Source organism: Protopterus annectens, chromosome 16.part0 (genome assembly GCF_019279795.1).
Source record: "Protopterus annectens isolate FY-2018-M chromosome 16.part0, PAN1.0, whole genome shotgun sequence".
NCBI classification, from domain to species: domain Eukaryota; kingdom Metazoa; phylum Chordata; order Ceratodontiformes; family Protopteridae; genus Protopterus; species Protopterus annectens.
This window is the reverse complement of record NC_056750.1, coordinates 784,762,802-784,785,991: the sequence shown is the minus strand read 5'-3', so window position 1 is coordinate 784,785,991 and position 23,190 is coordinate 784,762,802. Positions and strand designations below refer to the sequence as shown.

The 23,190-nt window shown below is 42.4% G+C and overlaps 1 protein-coding gene across 1 annotated transcript in view; it reads left to right on the top strand.

Moving 5' to 3' along the window:
* Positions 1-23,190, top strand: part of RABL6 (RAB, member RAS oncogene family like 6) — a 1,129,210-nt gene that overhangs the window by 516,119 nt on the left and 589,901 nt on the right. The window contains exons 5-6 of the mRNA XM_044058056.1: positions 257-348; positions 12,744-12,884. Coding sequence (XP_043913991.1) covers positions 257-348; positions 12,744-12,884 — 233 coding nt within the window. The remainder of the gene's footprint in view (positions 1-256; positions 349-12,743; positions 12,885-23,190) is intronic.

The following is a 23,190-nucleotide window of genomic DNA, read 5'->3' as shown; positions in this document are numbered from 1 at the left end:
GTGAGGAGCTTCAAGACAATAGACTTGACAGTCAGAAGGCTGCAACTGTTGACATGCATTAATGGTGGCAGTTAGAAGTCATGGGGGGGGGGGGGGCTAGTCTACACTCCAGTGTGAGGAAAGTTGGGTTTAGCAGAGTTATTCCTTTAACTGTGTTTCGCATAGTTCACTTGCACTGTGTTGCTGTTGAGGGTTGTAGTTATTTCTTCTCCTTTACCGTGTTCTGCTGCTGACTTGTGCTATTTCCCTTCTCCAGGCAGATACACAGATGGCATTAGATGCAGAGTTTCTTGATGTCTACAAAAACTGCAATGGAGTTGTCATGATGTTTGACATTACCAAGCAATGGTAAGAAAATCTTCTGCAAGTGTTTGCTACATCTTTTTCAAGTTATTGAGCAAAAATGCTGTGTGGGAATGCCTTAGCAACAGTGAAGTAATAAATAAGGCACTTTCACCATGCATTTTATTGCAACAGGTATTCTGTTTAGAACTTTGTACATTCACAGGCATTGTAATATAAATTCCTTTTGTGTAACATTTTGTAGCTGTGTGGAGTAAGTAATCACTTAATTAAGACGTTCTACAAAGAAACAGCTCCAGTACTTATTATTAATGCCCACCCCTCCAGGCATGTCTAAAGGTCAGTTCCCTGTGCTTTCTGCTATTGACCTGGTGAACTTGGGAATCCTGAGGCAATGTAGCAAATGCTTCATGTACACCGACAACCCTCTCCTCTTACCTCCCAACACTATGACTTGCCAGAGATGCACTTATATTTCCAAATTGGAAGCCACGCACTCTCCAGCCAAGACCGGAATAGATGGTCAGTTTACACTTGCACCACACCACATGGAACACGTAGCCCTCCAGAACACACACCAGCACTGCCTTCACATAAAAACACAAACCACACATCCACCTTCGAGGAGGCTGTCAATAAAAATCTACCCAAACAGCAGAGACCGCCAAACCAGAAACGCCCTCAACCACCACAACACAACACTAATCACGAGACACATAACTCTCCCAAACAGTGTGCCACTCACCCAAAGCCCCTAAGGCATAGCAGCATGCCCAAAACACTAGTCATAGGTGACTCGCTAGTGAGGCATGTTGATGTTCACTCACTAGGTTGAATAAGGAGAAAGTAAGTCATCTGCCTGTCGGGTGCCAGGATCCGCCACATAACACACACACTCGGGTCCCTCAACAACAGGTACAAATATGACTCTGTCGTACATGGGATGTGAATGACCTGAGACGTACCTCCCTGGACTACATGAAAAGAGACCTGGATGAGCTTCTAGGATTTTGTAGCCCAGGTGGGTATGACCGTAGTCCTGAGCAGCATCCTACCATCTCCCAGAATGATACCACACTACAAGCAGAAAATGATTGATTTCAACAGCTGGCTAAGTTTCTGGTGTCATTCTAAGGGGAACCAGTATCTGTCTGCTTGGGATGACATGATTGACAGACCTCGATGCTTTGCCAGTGATGGCCTGCATCTGTCACCCGTGGGCTTCCGGATACTGGCCAAGGCTCTTGCCAACCCTATAGTGCCTTTTTAGGCAGTGTTCCAAAGACCAAATTACCACTGTAACAGTTACAAAGAAATGCAATCTGAGGGTCATGCTGCTTAATGCTAGAAGTCTAAATCTCAAAATGCACTCACTCAAAGCATTTCTTAAAAATGGAGAACATCGACATTTGTGCTGTAATAGAGACCTGGTTCAAGGCAGCAAAAAGCACCCCTGCACTACCAGGCTATAATTCATTCCACACATTTTGGCCCCAGAACTTGGACCAAAGCTCCAAAGGCAGTGGTGTTTCCATATTCATAAATGATGCGCACACCTCCAGACTGGTAGCCCAACATAACACATCAGAGATACTTCAAGTGCAGCTAACATTGAGTAAGACAACAATTCAGGTCGTAGCCTGCTATAGGTCCCCAACCATGTACCAAGACTCGCAGTCCACGTTCTTAAGCACCCTGGAGAATATTAGGGTCCAACCTAACACTGTCATACTGGGCGACTTCAATTACCCCTCCATTAACTGGGAAAACTACTCATGTACCAATACACTTGCCCAACATTTCCTGGAATTCATTAATTCCAATGCCCTGGACTAGCTTGTTCTCACCCCTGCTAGATGTAGCAACATCCTTGATCTGGTCATTGCTAACATGGGTGACCGTTGCTCTACACCAATAGTCAACTTCTCCCTGGTTAGATCTGACCACAAACTAATCACCTTGGAAATCCACATCCTTCCCACCCCCTGCAAAGGAAACCACCATGAAAATTTCTCCAAAGCTAACTTTGGGCTCCTAAAAACAGAGGTGGCTAACTTCACGGCACCCATGCGAATGGGGAATAGTTGCATGACTGCCAAATCTTACACCAATGGACTGTACGGACAAGTACACAAATGCATGGATCTCGCCATACCCAGTAGAACCAAGATGCTCTCCTCCAAAAAAAGGAAGCCAGTCTGGTGGTCCTCTGCCATAAACCAACTCTGTAACAGAAGGAGGAAACTGATGTGAAATAAGGTGAAGTCCTAAGACTGGAAAAACTCCCTTGTCAGCCTCAATAAAAACTTGAGATCCCTCATCAAATCCTCTAAAGGTAGCTATGAAAACAGAATTGTAGCAGATGGTAAAGACAACCACAAGGCCTTTTATTGTTATGTAAAGAACCTCCATGGCAGTGCCCATATTTACTCTGTGCTACTGCACAATGGTACCTCCTATACTGAGCCAACAGATATTGCCAATGTACTGAATAACAGATTCATTGTCAGCTTTACCCCTCTCCCCCAAGGACCAATCACAATACCAGTAGATTGCCAGGCACCTAGTATTACTGCTGCACAGGTTAAAACAGCACTGTCCAATGCCAAGAATACAGCTTCTATGGGACCTGACAATATCTCTGGCTGTGTTCTACATGAACTACAGTGAACTGGCACCTTACCTGTGTGCCTTTTCAATTACAGCCTCACCTCAGGCTTTGTCCCTACCGAATGGCACACTGCTACGGTCATCCCTCTGCACAGAGGAGGAGTGACTACAGACCCTGAGAACTATCGCCCCATTAGCCTGATGAGTCTGATATGCAAAGCTATGGAACACATCATCATAGACCTAATAAACAAGGTTATAGGTAATCTCCAAACTCTGGATCCCACACAGTTTGGTTTTGTGAAGGGTAGATCATGCCTGCTTAACTTGGTCGACTTCTTTGAGTCAATCACCAGAGCTTTGGATGAAGGCAAGGTGGTTCATACAGCCTTCCTTGATCTGGCCAAGGCCTTTGATACCATTCCCAACTCAGGAATCATAGAAAAACTCACTAAGCTAGGTATCAACCCCTATATCACTAAGTGGGTTGCAAACTGGCTCACAGATAGAACCCATAGTGTGAAAGTAGCTGACTATAAGTCAGACTGCTGACCAGTCCCACAGGGTTCGGTCCTGGGTCCTTTTCTATTTTGTATCTACTTCTCTGAAGTTCAGGCCAGTATGATGGAACTCTGGCTGACAAAGTTCGCAGACGATTGCAAGCTGGGAGCTATTATTAACTTCCCAAGTGATGCTGACATCCTACAGAAAGGCCTCACTGAGACCAACGACTGGTGTCAGAACCTTGGCCTTAACTGCAATGCCGAAAAATGTGTCATCATCCCCTTTGGGAAAAACCCAGTTCCCATGAATTAAAACATCAATGGTAGCCCATTGAACACAGAAGGCGTTATAAGAGATCGGGGAGCACAGATTGACAGCAACCTCTCTTTTGATCATCACATTGCCACTGTGGTCAGAAAGTCCTTTTATGTGGCACATCTCATTACTAAGGGTTTTGCATCCAGGAAAAAATAGGTCATTGTCTCCCTCTACACGTCTCTCATTAGGCCACTCATCGAGTACAGTGCCCCATTTGGCATGTACCTCACTAGACACCTGCAACAACTGGAAAGGCTGCAAAGGATGTTCATCGTGTTTCACTGTTGCAGTCATGACTGTAGGATCCTCCCCTGCCGGCAGGCAGTCCTCGGTCGGCCAGAATCCCAAAGTCTGGGTCCGGCGTCGGCTGTTCAACCACGCTCCCTGACGTCAGAGCGCCAGGAGTACAAAGCTGACAGACGACGCTATCTTCTCCAGTCTTTCTTGCCGTGCGGTGATAGCAGTTCGCAAGTGCCGGTCGGCTGACTCCTGACGATTTTTTCTAATAAACTTCAGTCCGAAGACTTTCTTCTCCACTCAAAGCTAAGTACCCCATTGGGGAAACCTTTTCTTGCTCCAGTCCGATGTCAGAAAAAGTTAATAATTGCATTTCATGTGGGAAGCAAATACGTCATAAGGATTTTCATTCTTACTGTATTCCTTGCTTAGGCCCTGACCACGACGTAGCTAGTTGTCGGTTTTGTGCAAGATTCAATCAGAGTACAATTAAACGAAGGTACGATTTTAATTACTTCGGTAGGCGCTTTAACTACAAAATGTAGTCGGATACGGTTCCGGCTACCGGAGTTCACAAACGTCGCAAGGATAAAGACAGGCCTCCGAGGTCCAAATCTGATGATAGCGCACAAGCGGAGCCAGCTTCAGGTTCGGCCGTCGTCAGTGAGGCACTTTTGCAGCCCCTGTCGTCGGCCATTTCAGAACCGATGGCCGAAACGGACTCTCATGAGGAGCCAACAAGGCCTTTAAATATCTCTATTGCAGGACCTTCGGACAATGCTCCTTCGGATAGGTCCGGAGCCGCTGTGCAGGTACCGGCTTCCGAAGGGGGTTTCAGGCCTACTCAGCTTATAATAAAGGCAAAGCCAAAGACAAAGGCAAAGACTCCTTCTAAATCAAAGACTGCAACACAGGCCTCTTCTGAACCGGCTCCCAAATCACAGAAACAGTTACTCAAGATGGCGGAGGATTTACTTACTATGATTAGGGGTTCACATCCCCCTCCAGATAAAAGGCCAAGGCAAGATGTTTATTATGATTCCTCTGTTCAGGCTTCTGTTTCTTCAGTTTCTTCTTCTGACCAGGAATATTCTTTCCCTCCTTATGAGGATTCTGATGCTGAGGAATCTATTCCCTCAGCTTCTCCCCCTGAGGATTTCTCTTTTGGGGAAACTTTGCATGAAATGAGGGAACATTTCCACTGGGAAGGACAGGAGTATTCAGAATCTAAGAAAAGACTAAGGGGATTTTTTTCTTCTCCCCCAACATAGACCCCTGGCTATTCCTCCTGTTTTGGATATTGTGGATGATGCTTTTTCGGAGGCTAATTTAACCCCTGATTCTTTTCCTCCTGCTCCTGTCAAGCTGGATAGATATTACAGGGTTCCTGATTCCCACCAGTTTTTATACAAGAACCCTTCTGCTGACCCTGAAACCATTTCTCAGGGCCCTAAGGGAGTTAAGGCTGCTTCTGCCAAAAATCCCATTCCCACTGAAAAGGACTCTAGATCTTTAGAAAGATGGGGCAAAAAAGTGTACACTTCTGCTACTTTGTCCATCAGGGCTTTAAACTGTCAGTTTCATATGCTGAAATACCAGCAATTTCTCTTGTCTGTTTTAAAACAAAAGCTTACTTCCATTTCTGCCTGTGCAGAAGACAAGGAATTACATGACTTATTGCATGCCACTGAGCAAGTTGGAAAGCATGGTTTACACTGTGGATTTGATGCCTTGGAGGCTTCTTGTAGGGCTGCTGCCTCCGGCACAGTCATTAGAAGGCATGCATGGCTAAAGGAACAAAATTTGCCAGAACAAGTGAAAGCTAAATTATTGGATGCTCCTGTTCAGCATAATGTTTTGTTTGGATCAAAAGCTGAAGAAGTGATCAAAAAGATGGAGGATAAGGCGAAATCCATGCAAACAGTTAAAGATTTCTTACAAGTACAGCCACCAAGATTTAGCAGAAATTGGCCTTCTAAAAATTGGTCCTTTCCCACTTCAGACAGGCCTCAGAGGGGTAGATATAGACGCTCCAGAGGAAGGCCTCAAACACAAGGTTCTTATAGACCAAGACAGTGGACTGCTTCCACCCCTAGGGGAGGAGAGGACAGGTCACAATCTCATAGGAAACAAACTCAATGACTCCCTCTGTTGGGCTGCAGGAACTTCTTGCCTGGAAGCCTCTCTCGGAGGAAAACTCTCTCTTTTTTATCAAAATTGGACTCATATAACCCAAGACAAGTGGGTTCTGGATGTGGTTCTAAGAGGTTACAAATTCCATTTTCATACCCTGCCAAGGTCAAGCGGATGGCCAGACCTTCCAAAACATCAATGGACGGAGGCCTTAAACCAGGTGGAAGCTCTTTTGGCTATGAAAGCCATAGAACTGGTTCCGCTTTCAGAGATGGGACAAGGTTTTTACTCAAGGCTCTTTCTAGTCCCCAGGAAGCAAAGCTCATGGAGACCCATTCTGGATCTGTCAATCTTGAACACCTTTCTAGAGATTCCAAAATTCAAGATGCTTACTCTACAGCAGCTACTTCCAATGCTGTCCAAAGATGCTTGGATGGTAACTTTGGATTTAAAGGAGGCATATTTACACATTCCCATCAGGCAGGAACGCAGAACATACCTCAGGTTCAAGGCCGGATCGAGGCACTTTCAATTCTCTGCACTGCCCTTTGGATTGTCTACTGCACCCAGGGTCTTCACCAAATGCCTGGCTCCAGTAGTAGCTTACTGCAGACCCAAGGGAATTCAAATTTACCCTTATCTGGACGATTGTCTAATTCAGGCAGACAGCAAGGATGTCTTACTCCAGCATCTAGAATTTGTTCAGAACCTCCTCAAGTTCCTGGGTTTCTCTGTAAACATAAAAAAGTCAAATTTGACACCCTCACAACAGATAACTTTTCTGGGTGCTCTTCTAAACACCACAACCCAGATGGCATTTCTAACATCCGAAAAACAGTTACAGCTGGCTTCAACTTTCAAAACCTTGGCAACGTTAACTCGGCTATCTGCAAGGAGATTCCTTCAGGCTCTGGGTTACATGGCCTCCTGCATCCTTCTCGTACCATATGCAAGACTACACATGAGGAAAATACAGTGGTACCTAAAAAGTGTATGGTCTCAGCATTGCCACAGTTTAGACATACTGATCTCCGTCCTTCCTTGCCTTCAAAAGGAATTTCTTTGGTGGTCCAGGGCATGTACTCTAAACAAAGGGAAATCCTTCTGTCTGCCTTCTGCCACTCAGATTCTAACCACGGACGCCTCGGATTATGCTTGGGGAGCCCATTTTCAGGGCAACTGTCTGCAGGGCTTTTGGACAAAGGATCAGAAGCACCTGCATATCAATTTAAAGGAAATGTTAGCCATCCAGGAAGCTCTACTGGCCTTCAGGAATCTTTTACATCCAGGACAACTACTAATACGGACAGACAACACCACAGTTATGTGGTACATAAACAAGCAAGGGGGATCTCATTCCTACCCCCTTTGCAGACTAGCCATGGATCTATGGAACACAGCTCTAGCTTGCAATCTGGACCTTCAAGCTCAGTTTCTACCAGGGAAGCTAAACTTCCTGGCAGACAGTCTGAGCAGAAACCTTTCGGATCCACACGAATGGATGCTGGACACCAAAATATTCAGGATGATAACAGCAGTCTGGGGATGTCCTCACATAGACCTCTTTGCATCCCACCTCAATCATCAACTACAGAATTTTTGCACAAGGACTTTCCACAAAGAAGCTTGGAAAGTGGATGCCCTATCATTCAGTTGGAGGAAACTTTCGGGATATGCCTTTCAGCCTCTTCCTCTTCTTCCACGGGTATTATTAAAGATAAAACAGGACAAGCCCAAGATGATAAGCTTGCTGGCCCCAAATTGGCCTCAACAGTTTTGGTACCCAACTCTGAAAAACCTATGTCTGGAGCCTCCTTGGGTTTTACCTCCGTCTCCGAACCTTCTGTCCCAACATCAGGGTCAGGTTCTACACTCTCATGTCGGAACTCTCAGCCTGGCGGCCTGGTTTATCCAGGGCCTTTGATTTCTTCTTTCCTACCCAAGCAGGTTATGGATGTCATTTTGGAAGCCAGACGTCCTAGTACTAGAAAATCTTATGCAGGAAAATGGAAAAGATTTTGTTCCTGGATGCAGGCTCAGAATTCTGATCCTCTTCTTCCGAACATTCCTTTAATTTTACTTTACTTGACAGATCACTTACATAACGGTCTCTCTTTCTCTTCCATTAAGATTCATGCCTCTGCTATTTCTGCTCATTATAATACAGACCCTCCAATCTTTTCCAACCAGCTCATGAGACAGTTTCTCAGGGGAGCTAAGAACTTAAGACCTCCTAGATCTCCTCCCATTCCTGCTTGGGATCTCAACTATGTTTTGGAAAAACTGACCTTGCCTCCTTTTGAGCCTGCCGCCTCTTCTGACATCAAGTTTTTTATCTTGGAAGACAGCTATTCTGTTAGCCCTAACCTCTGCCAGGAGAGTTTCAGAGTTACAAGCTCTTATGGCGGTGGAGCCTTATATTATTTTTCATCAAGACAGAGTGTGTCTGAGGACTAATCCTACCTTCATGCCTAAGGTGGTTTCCAAAGTGGCTTTAAATCAGACTATCCACTTGTCTACCTTTTTCCCCACTCCTCAAAATAAAGGGGAAAGGATCTTACATTCCTTGGATATACACAGACAACTACGTTTTTACCTGGACAGAACCAAGGACATCAGGAAATCAGAGCAATTGTTTGTTTCTTATGCTTCAAGTTCCCAAGGTAAAGCCATTTCAAAACAGACCATTTCTAAATGGATTGCTCATGGAATCAGATTTTGTTATTCTCACCATGGAAAGCAAATCCCAGGGAGTATACGGACTCATTCCACCAGAGCTGCTGCCACTTCATGCTTTTCTCAGGGGAGTTCCTACCAAGGACATTTTGGAGGCTGCAACTTGGAGTTCAGTGCATACTTTTTCTAAGCACTACAATCTACCTCTCTACTCTAAGTCTAGGGCAGGCTTTGCCTCTGCAGTCTTGCAGGGCCTTTTAGCCGCCCCTTCTTCTTTATGACCACCTCCCTTTCTTTCAGCTTTGGGATTCTACCCTACAGTCATGACTGCAACAGTGAAACACGATGAACATAGTACAGTTGTGTACACCTACCATAAATGTAGATGTTCGAGTGTCTTCACTGTTGCAGTCTGGGTTTCCCTCCCTCCTATCCCCTCTTGTTTTTACTTTTGTGTGGTTCCTTTTTTCACCATTCTTCTGAGGTGTATTTGCAAGGGATATCGGACCTTTTTCATTTTGGGACTCCTGACATCTGGGGCAAGAAAGACTGGAGAAGATGGCGTCGGCTGTCAGCTTTGTACTCCTGGCGCTCTGACGTCAGGGAGCGTGGTTGAACAGCCGACGCTAGACCCAGACTTTGGGATTCTGGCCGACCGAGGACTGCCTGCCGGCAGGGGAGGACCCTACAGTCATGACTGCAACAGTGAAGACACTTGAACATCTACATTTATGGTAGGTGTACACAACTGTACTTTCCTCACAAAGAAGATCCTAGGCCTTAAACACTTGTCCCTGTATGGACAGACTGAAAAAACTCCAACTCTTCTCTGTCTCATATCTCCTACTTAGAGGCGATCTCTGCTTGACTTACAAAGCCATGTCTAATCCAGCTCTGTTAGAAATGCTACATCTGAAGAAATCCCAATCCCCCACACTACACGCGCCACAGACCTCAACCTCATTACCACAATCAATAGAACAAGCTGGAGGGACAGGTTCATAACCCGGAGACTGGCCATGCTATGGAATAGACTTTCCATACATGTCCAGCAGAGCACCTCACTGACCCTCTTCATGGGAAATCTTGAGTGGATGGGAAATGGAAAATTCATCCTGGGGATAACTCTAGTGGCTCTACTCAACAGAGGCAGTGGGAACTAAGGTCGAGTGGCACATTGCCAGTGTAATCCTATGGGCTAGGCTTGTACAGGCCCCAGGGCCATTAGCCTAGTACACACCAATGAACCTGTGAACCTAAGAGATGCACAGAACCCCAAATATTTTCCAGTCTATCTTTCAGCATCTAATGGAAGAATGTTTATTTTTATTAAAGATTAGTCCCTTTAGATGTTTCCATTTTTAGTGTTTATAAAGGACTGTGGACATATTAAATCATAGGATCGTAGGAGGTTACTAGGCTAATTGCCCTAGAGCTTTATAAGCTTAGCCATTCATGCCCAACTTATCATTGCCCCTGTGCTAGAATGGCTTTGGTATATGTCTGTGACTTAGGGCATCTACAGGCTGCCCCTTTTCATAAGGGCCACAACTGATAAGCCACAGGGTGAATTTGCAATTTCTTATTCATTGGTGCAAATTGCATTTGAATAGGTGTAGGGATGAGGTCTGTTTCTCTTGAATGGATGTCTATTCCAGAGAAGGGACCATCTCTTGGACACATAAATGTCCGTCCAACATGTTTTGGTTATGTTACAGATAAAGTTTAACTCCTTAGATCTGGTAATTCTAGTACTGTTTGTTATGCAAATGTGTAGCAGATCCATCAGAGCTGGATTGGCTAATACCTTGTAATTTAGGCATAGATTGCCCCTTAGTCTGCAGGAGATAGAGTACAAGGATAAGGCTTTGAGGCAGTCCGCATAGGACATATTATGTACACCCTGTATTCTTTTAGTGAGGAATCTCTGTGGCTGCTTCATCTGTTGCATATGCTTGGTGAGGTACATGCTGAAGGGTGCACTGTACTCAATTATTGGTCTAATAAGGCCTAAGCATAGTGGGACTATGATCTCCTTAGATCGGAATGCCATGTGCAAACTTATAACTAGTAACCACATGCAGTAGCACCGCAGAAACAGACTAGCCACTCAGGCGTAGAAGCACTAATACTTTATTAGCAAAACTCAGTTAAGCGCTTTTGTCCATAAAAACTGGATGACATCTGAACTAATATGACAAGTAATACATGAATTTAAATAGAAATCAGCAACCAGTCATATCAAACCGGAAATTGTTTACATGATTAAATAACTGAAAGCACATGACCACCAGATTAAAAAAAAAAAAATGTACTGTTAAAAAGTAATTTATCAAAGTTTTGTGGCCCTCTTTAACAATGGAGCAATGGAAATACACCCATTAATACCAGTGTAGTTATGTGCATTTAAACAGAGTTGCCAAAGTAACGTCTTATGTTTTAAAGACTTCTCTCAAGTGCCACTCCTAGGATCACGGGCTACAATTTCCAATATGCCAAACATAAATTTATTAAAATTGTGACAAACTAAGGAGTGTTGATACAATGCATTATTATTGTTGGGCCTTTTGATGTCATACAAATGCTCATGTATTTGCTTTTTAAGGGAACGCTCAGTTTTTCCCAAATAAAAAGCAGAACAAAGATGCACATTTGGCCAGGTATACTAAACCTGTAGACAAACCATTACCACTTTGAAAATAAACCTTAGTGTTAGCATAATTGTGTAAGGAACACATTTCTGAATCAGCATTGGCCATACGTCCCATATTTACAAGTCCATCTTTTGCTAAAATTAAGGCCTTCATTAACAGAATATTACTCAAATAATTGTTTAAAAATACTGCATATCTTACAAACAAAATGTGGTCTGGTCCTTACGTTATTAAAAACAGAATCATTAACCCTAAACTTTTTTTCAGTTAAGGTTAATAATATTCCTTAATTTTGCTGGTATCATATCTGTGGGCTAAAACCATGGAACTGATAAACTGATTATTTGAATTTTCTATTTTGCAGTGACTGCTAAGATCACAAAATTTCCCAAGGAGGGGAAATGTCTCACTTGGTGATGATCAATAACATATTGAAAGGTGTCATTAATTAATTCTTGTATTCTTCCTGCATGTTAACTTATTTTCCTTTATGTATCTTTCTCTTTTAACTGGTACATCGCTGCTTTACATATTATGTTAACAATGAAAAAAAATTGTAATTCCAGTTATTCTTTTGTATAAAACTCTTCATACCCTATGTTGTCTACTGCATTAGTACATTTGTATTCTGCTTGTATGTCCATTATTATATATTGTTAATAATTCTTGTATATATTATCTTTTTGTAGTTTGTATTTGCTTTGTGGAACTTTTCTCTTCGTGTCTCCACTGAAAAACTGGTCATGTGGCCCAGTTGGACTAACCCAGTTAACAAAAGACAAATAAATAAATAAATGTTTACTTATTTAGTGAAGGCTTCAGTTTAATTGCTTGAACTGGCCTCTCCCCAGACTCTTGCGTTTGCTGCATCCTAAAAGAAAGTTAAAAAAGATAGTGGATTATTTTTCATAATAATTATTGGTCTAGTCTGTCTTGTGAGCCTGTAAACGTGATGTGAAAAAGCAAGTAATCAAAAGGCATTGTGGGTATTTATTTCAGGCTCCACAGATTCTTTATGAAACATTTGTATTACGGTGTAGTTTGAACTCCTTTGTAGGAACTTAATGCCACCTCTTTGTGCAGGTGCGTATGATCTGTATAAAAGGTAGAACAACTATACCCAATAAATTCATGAGGAAGCATCCTGTATTATTGAAGTTTCTTGTTAACTGGAGCCATGCTTGCCTAGTATTTTCTGTTATATTTCTTTATTTGGACTGGTTTTAGTTGGTTATTTCTTCTGTGACCTCTGCTGGCATTGCATTTTGAATCACAAATAGTTCTTTCTTTGTCCCTTTAATTTTTTAGGACATTTAACTACATAGAAAAGGAACTCCCAAATGTGCCACGGGACATTCCAGTATGTGTGCTAGGCAATTACCGGGATATGGGAGAACATCGGGTCATATTGCCTGATGATGTGCGGACATTTATTGATCGATTAAATAGGTACGCAAGCATTTAGTTTTAATGTGTTTGCATCTTTGCTCAAAGCTACACTGTTTGTGTGTGTGTTTTTTGGAAAGTGGTACAGGAGACTGAGCCTGATGACATTGTGGTGTTTTGATGTACCACAACTTGTGGAAAGGATCACAAATGCTTCGATTTGGTGGGCAGTGAGAGAAATACTGCTATAAGATGCTAACTAGTACATAAAAGATACCCTCATTTGAGTATGTATTTTTTCTACATTAGTTACAATTAAGCGGCATTACATGCCTGTCTAAAAGCCTGCATACCACAGTCATAACTACGTCCTTTTTCTAGAGGGATACATTCCTTTACTCTGAGGATCAAATGAGAAGCATTTTTGTACTTTAGAAATGAAGGCGGATGGAGTTCTACTGTATGGAAATGACAGTGTAATACATACATGGTTGGGAGAGTGGCCTAATGGTTAAGGTGTTTGCCTTACAAACACAAGGTGCAGGGTTTGAGTCTCACAAGGGATAATTGGCTAGGCTCAGAAATGGCTCATAAGGCCAGTTTGCCTAGTAATAATCTATGAACCTATGAACATTAACACAGTAGACTGAATGTGAACTTTGTTATGTACCCTGTGTTCGATTCCTGCATACATTTATATACTTTGTAGTGAACATTTGCAGCTGTACCAATGCTCACAGGTCATCTCTGAAAAAGATGATTTCATCTAGCAGGTCTTAACATGGTTAATAAAGATTAGGTAAACTAGAATGAAAAAATAAATAGTGGCTTGTGTATGGCACTTGTCTGCAAAGGGTCTGCTGTCCAGCCTGGTCACCTGATTAAAGAATGAACGAATAAATAATTAAATGCAGTGGCTAAGATCCAGGTTCCCTGTATATCTGCAGCTCCACTTTGTAATTTTGAAAGCCCAAAATCTCGAGTTTTGATGCATTGAACTCAAAACATCGAGATTTTGGAATCTCAAAACTTCAAAGTGGTACAAAAAACTAAGTAAAACAATGTTTTTGCAGGGGGGCAAGGCCCCCTGCACCCCCTACACCCCCTGCAACTTAAATATACCATCTCCGAGAAACTGTAGTACAAATTAGACTGAATGTGAACTTTGTTATGTACCCTGGGTTCGATTCCTGCATACATTTATATACTTTGTAGTGAACATTTGCAGCTGTACCAATGCTCACAGGTCATCTCTGAAAAAGATGATTTCATCTAGCAGGTCTTAACATGGTTAATAAAGATTAGGTAAACTAGAATGAAAAAATAAATAGTGGCTTGTGTATGGCACTTGTCTGCAAAGGGTCTGCTGTCCAGCCTGGTCACCTGATTAAATAATGAACGAATAAATAATTAAATGCAGTGGCTAAGATCCAGGTTCCCTGTATATCTGCGGCTCCACTTTGAAATTTTGAAAGCCCAAAATCTCGAGTTTTGATACATCGAACTCAAAACATCGAGATTTTGGACTCTCGAAACTTCAAAGTGGTACAAAAAAAATAAGTGAAACATTGTTTTTGCAGGGGAGCCCCCCTGCACCCCCTACACCCCCTGCAACTTAAATATAGCATCTCCGAGAAACTGTAGTACAAATTGGAAGAACAAAGTTATTGTTGAGAATGGACTGATCAGGAATATTTCCCAGATATATGGAAATTTATTCTTGATATGTATACGAAAAGTCATTCCTGCGTTCTAAACTACAGTGTAGTGACATTACAATGGAATGGAAAAATCCAAACCATATAGTGTCATGTGTTGTTGCGCTGGAGTTTTCATGCTGCGCGTCAGTCTGCTGCTTAGGGTTACACTTATTGTTTCCTTTGTACCCTATGTAACACGACAGTACTACAGATATGTTGTCCCTGGAATAAGGTTGTATATATGATGAGGCTACACATTAAGAGAGTTCTTGTATTTTCACTATTGCTTAAAAATGGAAAACCATTTCATTTATACTGTCAGAATATTCAGAATGAATATATTTGGCAGTTAATGTACACTGTCCAATGTAAGTCTTAAAAAATAATACTAGACAGGGCCAATGGCATAGATGGTTAAAGTCATGACTGTTGTCCGTATGACCCAAGTTTTATGAGTGGTGTAGGTGTTTGACCGAATTAACAGGAGGACTTGATTATGGGAGAGGGGCAGAGCCAGCTGCATACTACATAGACAAGGGGGTGCAAACATGTGGCCTTGCTGTTGGAATAGAACCTACAGCCTTCTGCATCAAAGTCAAATGTGCTACCTGTTGCTTTGGACAGTTACAGTAATGCAGCATTCAGCATTTAGTTATGCAAAGACCAGCACCATGGGACAGTCATTGTTTTCAACAGTACTTTAATATTTTTTATGTTAAGGGTTTTGGCAGCTTGTGTGTATATGTGTGTGTGTGTGTGTGTGTGTGTGTGTGTGTGTGTGTGTATGTACATATATTGTTTTTACTAATGTACACATGCTTAGTTAAGTTAATTTTATAAATGCCTTTTTATATTAGTGGGTGTCTAAATAAATACAGCATTCTGCTGTGCAAAAAACAGTCTTCCTGGACAATCTTAGTGTTCCGCACTACTGTATCTCTTGCTCAAAAAGCTGCCATGGCATACCCCCCAGGCTTCTTTTGCATTTGTTTACACACTCTGGAATGCTGCTGTGTTAAATGGTTAGCATCTTCATAAGTGTGTCTTGCAGTCATGGGTCAGTACCAATATTGGATGATAAGATGCTGCTAGTTGTGGGTCCTTATTCTCTTGGATAATAGGGATAATAATCGCATTTGTCCACGAGAGTGGAATTCTTGTAGTTATTAATATTTCATTAAATAGATCCTTCCAAGTAAGTTATCTTTTCCCCCAAAACGTTTATACTTCAGCTGGGATCGTGTCTGAACTGCATGATTTGTTATTTATTTTCCTTCTCAGGGCTTCTTCTATATCTCTTATTGTTATTATTGCTATCTCATGCTCCAGCTTTGACACTTCATCTTCTGTTAAAGCTTTCGACATCACTGAGCTGAGTAATTGTCTTAACAGTGCACTTTCTCCTAGTAGCTCTCTACCTGTTTTGTAGAGGGCAGAGGCGATCGTTACATGTTGGGCCTTCGTCTCCATCTTTGTTGTTCCCTCAACCTTTGACCACTGCCTGTTCACTTATGCTGTTAATACCGTAATCACATTGCCAGAGCGTGCAGCATTTGTGGCCTGTCTGTGTTATGTCGTAATAGGAGTCTGTGGTCTCCTAGCTCTTGCAGTTTTTACTGTAATTCCCTCAGTTCTACCTACTTGCCCTCCGCCATGCTATTACCATTTAACTGAGTCTCCATAACCTGTTTAATCCCAGTTTTCTTTGGTCTTGCCTTCTTTATAGCTGCCCTTTCCCGATTTAGTACTACTTCACATATCTCTATTTTGCACTGGTCCCATGACTCTGGTCTTGTTTGCTTTATTTCTTCTTGCCTGTGTTTGGTAATCCCTAGTACCTAGTTCTCCTAATTCTTATTCTGCAGTTTATAGGTAGGAAAATGCCATTGTCTTTTGACTGATAATAACCCCCCCCCCCCCCCCGCTTAAACAATGTCCAGAGGAGACACTGTCAGAGATCTGATTGGTCTGTCTGCCTTTTTAATTTGATCAGCATTTTCCAAATTTAGGAATCTTTTATGTAAATAGGACCAAGTGTCATGTTTTCTTAAATAAAAGTGTTTGGTGCTCAAAATTGCATGCTTACCGCACATTCTGCAACTCCAGGTTACTTAAAAATGCTTTTATATCCTCCTCTGCCTTAGTCAAACTCTTGTCGTGCATGTTACTTTGGACGTATTCTGGGTTGTGAATTTGATTGCAGTCAACTATTACTAACAGTGTTAGGCAAATCATCGAGTACAATGCCCCATTTGGCATGTGCCTCACTAGACACCTGCAACAACTGGAGAGACCGCAAAAAATACCTCACAAAGAGGATCCTAGGTCTTAAACACTTGTCCTATATGGACAGACACAAGAAACTCCAACTATTCTGTCTCATATCGCCTACTTAGAGGCGAGCTCTGCTTGACTTACAAAGCCATGTCTAACCCAGCTCTGTTAGGAATGCTACATCTAAAGAAATCCCAATCCCTCCACACTACACACTCCAGAGACCTCAACCTCATTACCACAATCAACAGAATATTTCTGTGTTGGAGGGAAGCCTTCTAGCATAATTTTGTTTCTTAGAACTAGCCAGTTTTCTAGTTTCAGCACTCAAATCTGTTTCTTTGAGCTCAGCACTTATTCAGAACTCATTGTAGGCACTAAATAAGTGACAATTACTACAGCACTCAACTTTCCTCACTTGACTAGAGGAAAACAGTTTTTAGTACATAATAAATAAGCACCTATCCAGACATGTCTAAGGGTCAGCTCCCGATGTTTTCTCCTGTCTACCTGATGAATCTGGGCATCTTGGGGCAATGCAGCAATTAGCCTCATGTACACAGAGAGCCCTCTCCTCCTACCACCCAACACTACAACCTGTGAGAGATGCAGTTATATAACCAAACTGGAAGCAAAGCTCTCTTCACCCAAGACTGGACTAGACAGTCAAGAGGAGAAGTTAAACACTTGCACCACACCACACTCATCACATAGTCCCTCAAAACCTACACCACCAAAACACACACATAGAAATACAAAACACACATCTACATTTGTGGAGGCTCTCAAAAAAAATCTACCCAAGCAACAGGGACTTCCAAAGCAGAAACGTAAGCAACCTCCACCCCCCCCAACACTACCCAAATGGCACATAGCCCACAAACTCAGTGTGCCACTCAACCACAGCCCATAAGGCATAACAACGTACCTAACCCTCTAGTCATAGGTGACTCTATAGTCAGGCACACTGATGTTCCACTCACCAGGCTAAACAAGGAGAAAGTCACTGTCAGCTGCCTTTCAGGTGCCAAGATCCGCCACATAACGCATGCACTCAGGTCACTCCACAGCAAGTACAAATATGACTCTGTCATTGTCCATGTTGGTGTGAATGACCTGAGAAGTACCTCCCTGGACTACATGAAAATAGACATGGAAGAGCTTTCTGATCTTGTAGCCCAGGCAGGTATGACCCCAGCCCTGAGTAGCATCCTGCCATCACCCAGAATGATACCACAGTATAAGGACAAAATGATTGACTTCAACAATTGGCTAAGCTTCTGGTGTCATTCTAAGGGGATCCAGTATCTGTCTGCCTGGGATGACATGATCGACAAACCACGATGCTTTGCCAGAGATGGCCTGCACCTGTCGCCCTTGGGATTCCGGATATTGGCTAAGGCTCTTGCCACCCCTATAGTGCCTTTTTAGGCAAGAGTCAAATGACAAATTCACCACCGTAACAGGTACAAGCAAGCAAAATCTGAGGGTAATGCTACTCAATGCTAGAAGTCTAAACCTCAAAATGCACTCACTCAAGGCACTCCTTAAAATGGAGAACATCAACATCTGTGCAGTGACAGAGACTTGATTCAAGGCTCCAGAGAGCACCCCTGCATTACCAGGCTATAATTCATACCACACCTTTCGGCCACCTAACTTCGACCGAAGCACTAAAGGCAGAGGCGTGTCAATATTCATTAAGAATATCCACACCTCCAGGCTAGTTGCTCAACATAATGCATCTGAGATTATCCACTTGCAACTAACTACACAGTTAAAAAACACACCCTCCAAAGGCAAGAACACAGCATCCATGGGACCTGACAACATCCCAGGCTGCGTTCTGCCTGAACTACAGAACGTACTGGCACCCCACCTAAGTACCATGTTCAATCTTAGCCTCACCTCAGGCTTTGTGCCCACTGAATGGCGCACAGCAAAGCTTATCCCACTCCACAAAGGGGGAGCCACCACGGACCCTGGGAACTACCACCCCATTAGCCTGACGAGCCTGGTCTGCAAGGCTATGGAGCGTATCATTGTGGAACTTATAAACAATGACATTGGTAATCTCCAAACTCTGGACCCTACCCAGTTCGGGTTTGTAAAAGGCAGATCATGTCTCCTAAACCTGATAGACTTCTTTGAAGTGGTCACCAAAGCTGTAGATGAGGGTAAGGTGGTACACACACAGCCTGTCTAGATCTTACCAAGACTTTCGACACCATCCCCCACTCTGGAATTATAGACAAACTCACTAAACTAGGTACAAGTCCCTAAGTCACAAGATGGGCTGCCAACTGGCTCACTGACCGAACCCACACTGTGAAAGTAGCAGACTCTAAATCCAACTTCAGACCAGTGACAAGTGGAGTACCACAGGGTTCAGTCTTAGGTCCTCTTCTGTTTGGTATCTACTTCTCTGAAGTACAGGCTAACACAGAAGATCTTTGGCTAACAAAGTTCGCAGATGACTGCAAACTAGGAGCCATAATCAAATCTCCTAACGATGTGGACATCCTACAAAAGGGCCTCACTGAGACAGATGCCTAGTGTCAAAGCCATGGCCTCAAGCTCAATGTCAAAAAGTGCATTGTCATCCCTTTTGGTAAAAACTCTGTACCCATGAACTACCACATAGGCGGTAGTCTACTTAACACCGAAAGTGTGATAAGAAACCTTGGGACACAGGTGGACAGTAGTCTCTCCTTTGATAATCACATCACCACAGTAGTCAGGAAATCCTTCTACGTGGCACACCTCATCACAAAAGGTTTCTCATCCAGGAAAAAAAAGGTCATTGTTCCCCTCTACGCATCACTCAGACCCATTGTAGTGTACAATGCCCCTTTTGGTATGTACCTCACAAGACATCTACAACAGCAACTGGAAAGGCCACAGAAATACCTCACAAAGAGGATTACTGGCCTCAAACAGATGCCCTATGCAGACCGTCTCAAAAAACTCCAGCTTTACTCTGTCGCATATCGCTTACTCAGAGGCGATCTCTGCCTAACCTACAAAGCTATGTCAAACCCAGAGCTGTTGGACATGCTCCACGTAAAGAAATCCCAATCCCTCCGAGCTACATGCTCTAGGGACCTAAACCTTGTCACCACAATAAACAGAACATGCTGGAGGGATAGATTCCTGTCTCAGAGACTTCCCATACTCTGGACAAACTACCTATCTATATCAAACAAAGCTCCTCATTAGCACTCTTCAAGAAAAATCTTGATGATTGGATGGGAGATAGGAAATTCACCTCCGGGATCACTTCTGTGGCACTGTTTGACAGGGGCACAGGAAAATAATTTTCTTGGGTGGCAAAAGCCAGGGTGCCGTTTAGCTAGGCTTATATAGGCCCTAGAGCCAATAGCTTAGTACCTACCTATGAACATGCTGTACGGACAGGTTCATAACCCGGAGACTGCCCATGCTATGGAATAGACTTCCCTTACATGTCAAACAGAGCACCTCACTGGCCCTCTTCGAGAAGTCTTGATGAGTGCATGGGAAATAGAAAATTCACCCCAGGGATCACTCCAGTGACTCTACTCGACAGAGGCACTAGGAACTAAGGTTGGGTGGCATGATGCCAGGATAATCCTATGGGCTAGGCTTGTAAAGACTCCAGGGCCATTAGCCTAGTACACACCTTTACCCATCTGTAAAGTATTGTAAAGTCCTCTCTTAACCTTTGATTTATATTTTGTTGCTTCTCCCAGTACTCAAGTTTCTTTTGATTTGGTTGAACATTCTAATCTCACCTTTTGGGCTGTATTCGCGCTTTCTTTTAAAACCTGGTAGCTTTTAAATAGTGGAAAGAAATGGTAGTTATCTACACTTCCTCTCCTTGTGGTAGTGTCACATCGACATATGTCTGCCCATTCCCATTTGATATGGGCTCAAACTCCTTTTGTTCTCCAAGCCTCTCCAACCAGGTCACTGCTCCCTTTAGGTCTTGAGTTATTTTGGACATATTGAGGGTAAAGCAGTTTTACTTGTATTACTTTTGTCTAGCTATTTTAATCACTGGGAGAAAGCCAGCCCTTTTTCTTGTTTCCTGGGAGTGATCCTGCTAGATGAAAATTCTTGTAGAACTGAACATCCATTTGGTCTCAGCTTCAACAGCATTGATAACATCTGCTCCTTTATTTTGAAGTTTTCAGATCTAACAGTAATATGCTTAAGTGTCCAATTACTGCCTGCGGTCCAAATTGTATGATGGGCTCACTGTATTCTGATCTGTTCACATGACATTCCTGTCCATTCTGTAAGCAATCATACAACCAAGTCCTCACATTTTCTCCCTTCCAAACCTTCAGACATCCCACAGAGCCTTGTATTCTTGAGTCTACCTCTGTCTTGCTGATTGACCAGAAGCTCTCTACCATTTCCAGCCACACTTCAGCTGCATCTGCTCATTGCCGCAAGTGATCAGTTTCATGTAGTGTCCAGTAGTACATCCGCATCATTACTGATGACTGTCTCAAGCCCCTTAGCTCTGTCGTGTTTGTCAAACGTTTATTTTTTGTAATTCTCCTAATATATCTGTCAAAGTAACTTGCTTCTCGTTGCAAACAACAGCTACTCTTCTTCATTCCACTGCATACTTTTGGTCTGCAATTGTGGGCTCTGTTCTGTGCTTTTTTCCTTGGTCATTTCTTTTTATTTCTCTGATCTGATGTGTAGGTCACCCACTCAGCTCTCTTTCCCACAGTATATTGTACTGTTTCTAATTTACTACACCTTAGAGTACTCACGAGCGGATTTATCTTTAACAAAGTCATGGGGCTCATGTGAAGAATACCATACTGGAAGTCCTGTTTGTTTTCCTTTTGAGATTGGTGTGATTTTGGCCGTTTTTTTTTATTTTGTTTATATGTACTTTTGACGTTCAGAAACTGATGTAATGTGCATCAGTGTTTCTCTACATCAATATTTAAAATCATTTTCAAGTTTATTTCACTGTTCAGAACTATCACTTTTGGTGTGCTCTTTTGGAACCCTTTTGAAAGCAAATCATAGAAAGAGTACTTTCTTATTAAAGGCTAAGGAGCTGTATGCTAAAATATAAAATATTGGTCCTTTTACCACATACCTTGCATATGTCTTCAACTGAGTTACTGTTATGCCTGGATTTTAAGGTTATGTATAGTGAGCAGTTTTTTAAAATACTTACTTTTTTTTTGTATGAGGGCTGCTATGCTTTTTTTCCCTTTTAAAACCTTTATTGCTTTCTCTGTTCAGACATAGGCAAACATATGATTATATAAAACAAAACAAACCATGTTAATACGTTCACAGTTACAAACATTATATGTCACATATATTATTTTATACAATCATAATCAATCTGGCATTGCATAAATTGATCCATTACTGCCTTCTCTTAATCCTCACTCCTCCTCCACAACATTATTCCACATATATTGTTCCCATTATTTCAATTTTTTTCCTCTTGCCTATTTTCTGTACCCCCAATTACTGTCATGTCAATATGCAGAATCTGTTTTCTACATTCTCATGTACTTCTCAGAATACCTTCTGCTACTTTATGAATATATCACTTCACTCTTTAATTTCTGTAAATCTTTTGGGTTTCTAATACCATGATGGGAATGGACCCCATTCCTAAGTTAAAGTGTGATTAAAGTTCATGAAATTAGTATTGTTTCAATCTTTGATGTCAGCCAGAAGCTTTGCAGCACCTGCAATGTGCCCAGTAATGACTCCTTCTAGAATTCGTATGGAGTTACATGTATTGGTAACGGATCTACTTCAGAAGACTGAAAAAACAAAAGACTGAATCCCAAAAGACTGAAAATTAAAAATACTGAACACATTTGTAATGCAGGGGGCAAGCCCCCCCTGCACCCCTCATGTGGGGGGATGTGCCCCCACCCCCCCCTGCTAACTATGTATACCAACTCCAGGATCGCACAATAGTGGAGAAGGGGCAAATTCCATCATTCAGTATTTTGCTTTTTCAGTCTTCTGAAGTAGACCCATTGGTAACGTATCTAAATAAGATTGTAGATTCTTTTTTATAAGACTCGTTGCTCCTACTACTAATGCAACTGTTTGGGTATCTTTCTTCCACATTGCTCTCATTTCTGCCTAGAAATCCTGATATTTTATGACTTTGTGTCTCTCTGTACGCAAGACACTGTAGTCACTGGGTGTAGCGATTTCAATGATCAGTGCTACTTGTGTCTTCTTTTTATGGACCACTATATCTGGCTTTCTTGCATCTGTCTTTTGAAGTGTTGGTAATGGCTGATCCCATGTGATATAGACTTCATCATTTTCTATGATGCTTTGTGGTTCGTGTTTCCAGTATTTTCAGCTACTTCAGTCTTATAATGTTTGCACAATCCCCAGTGAAA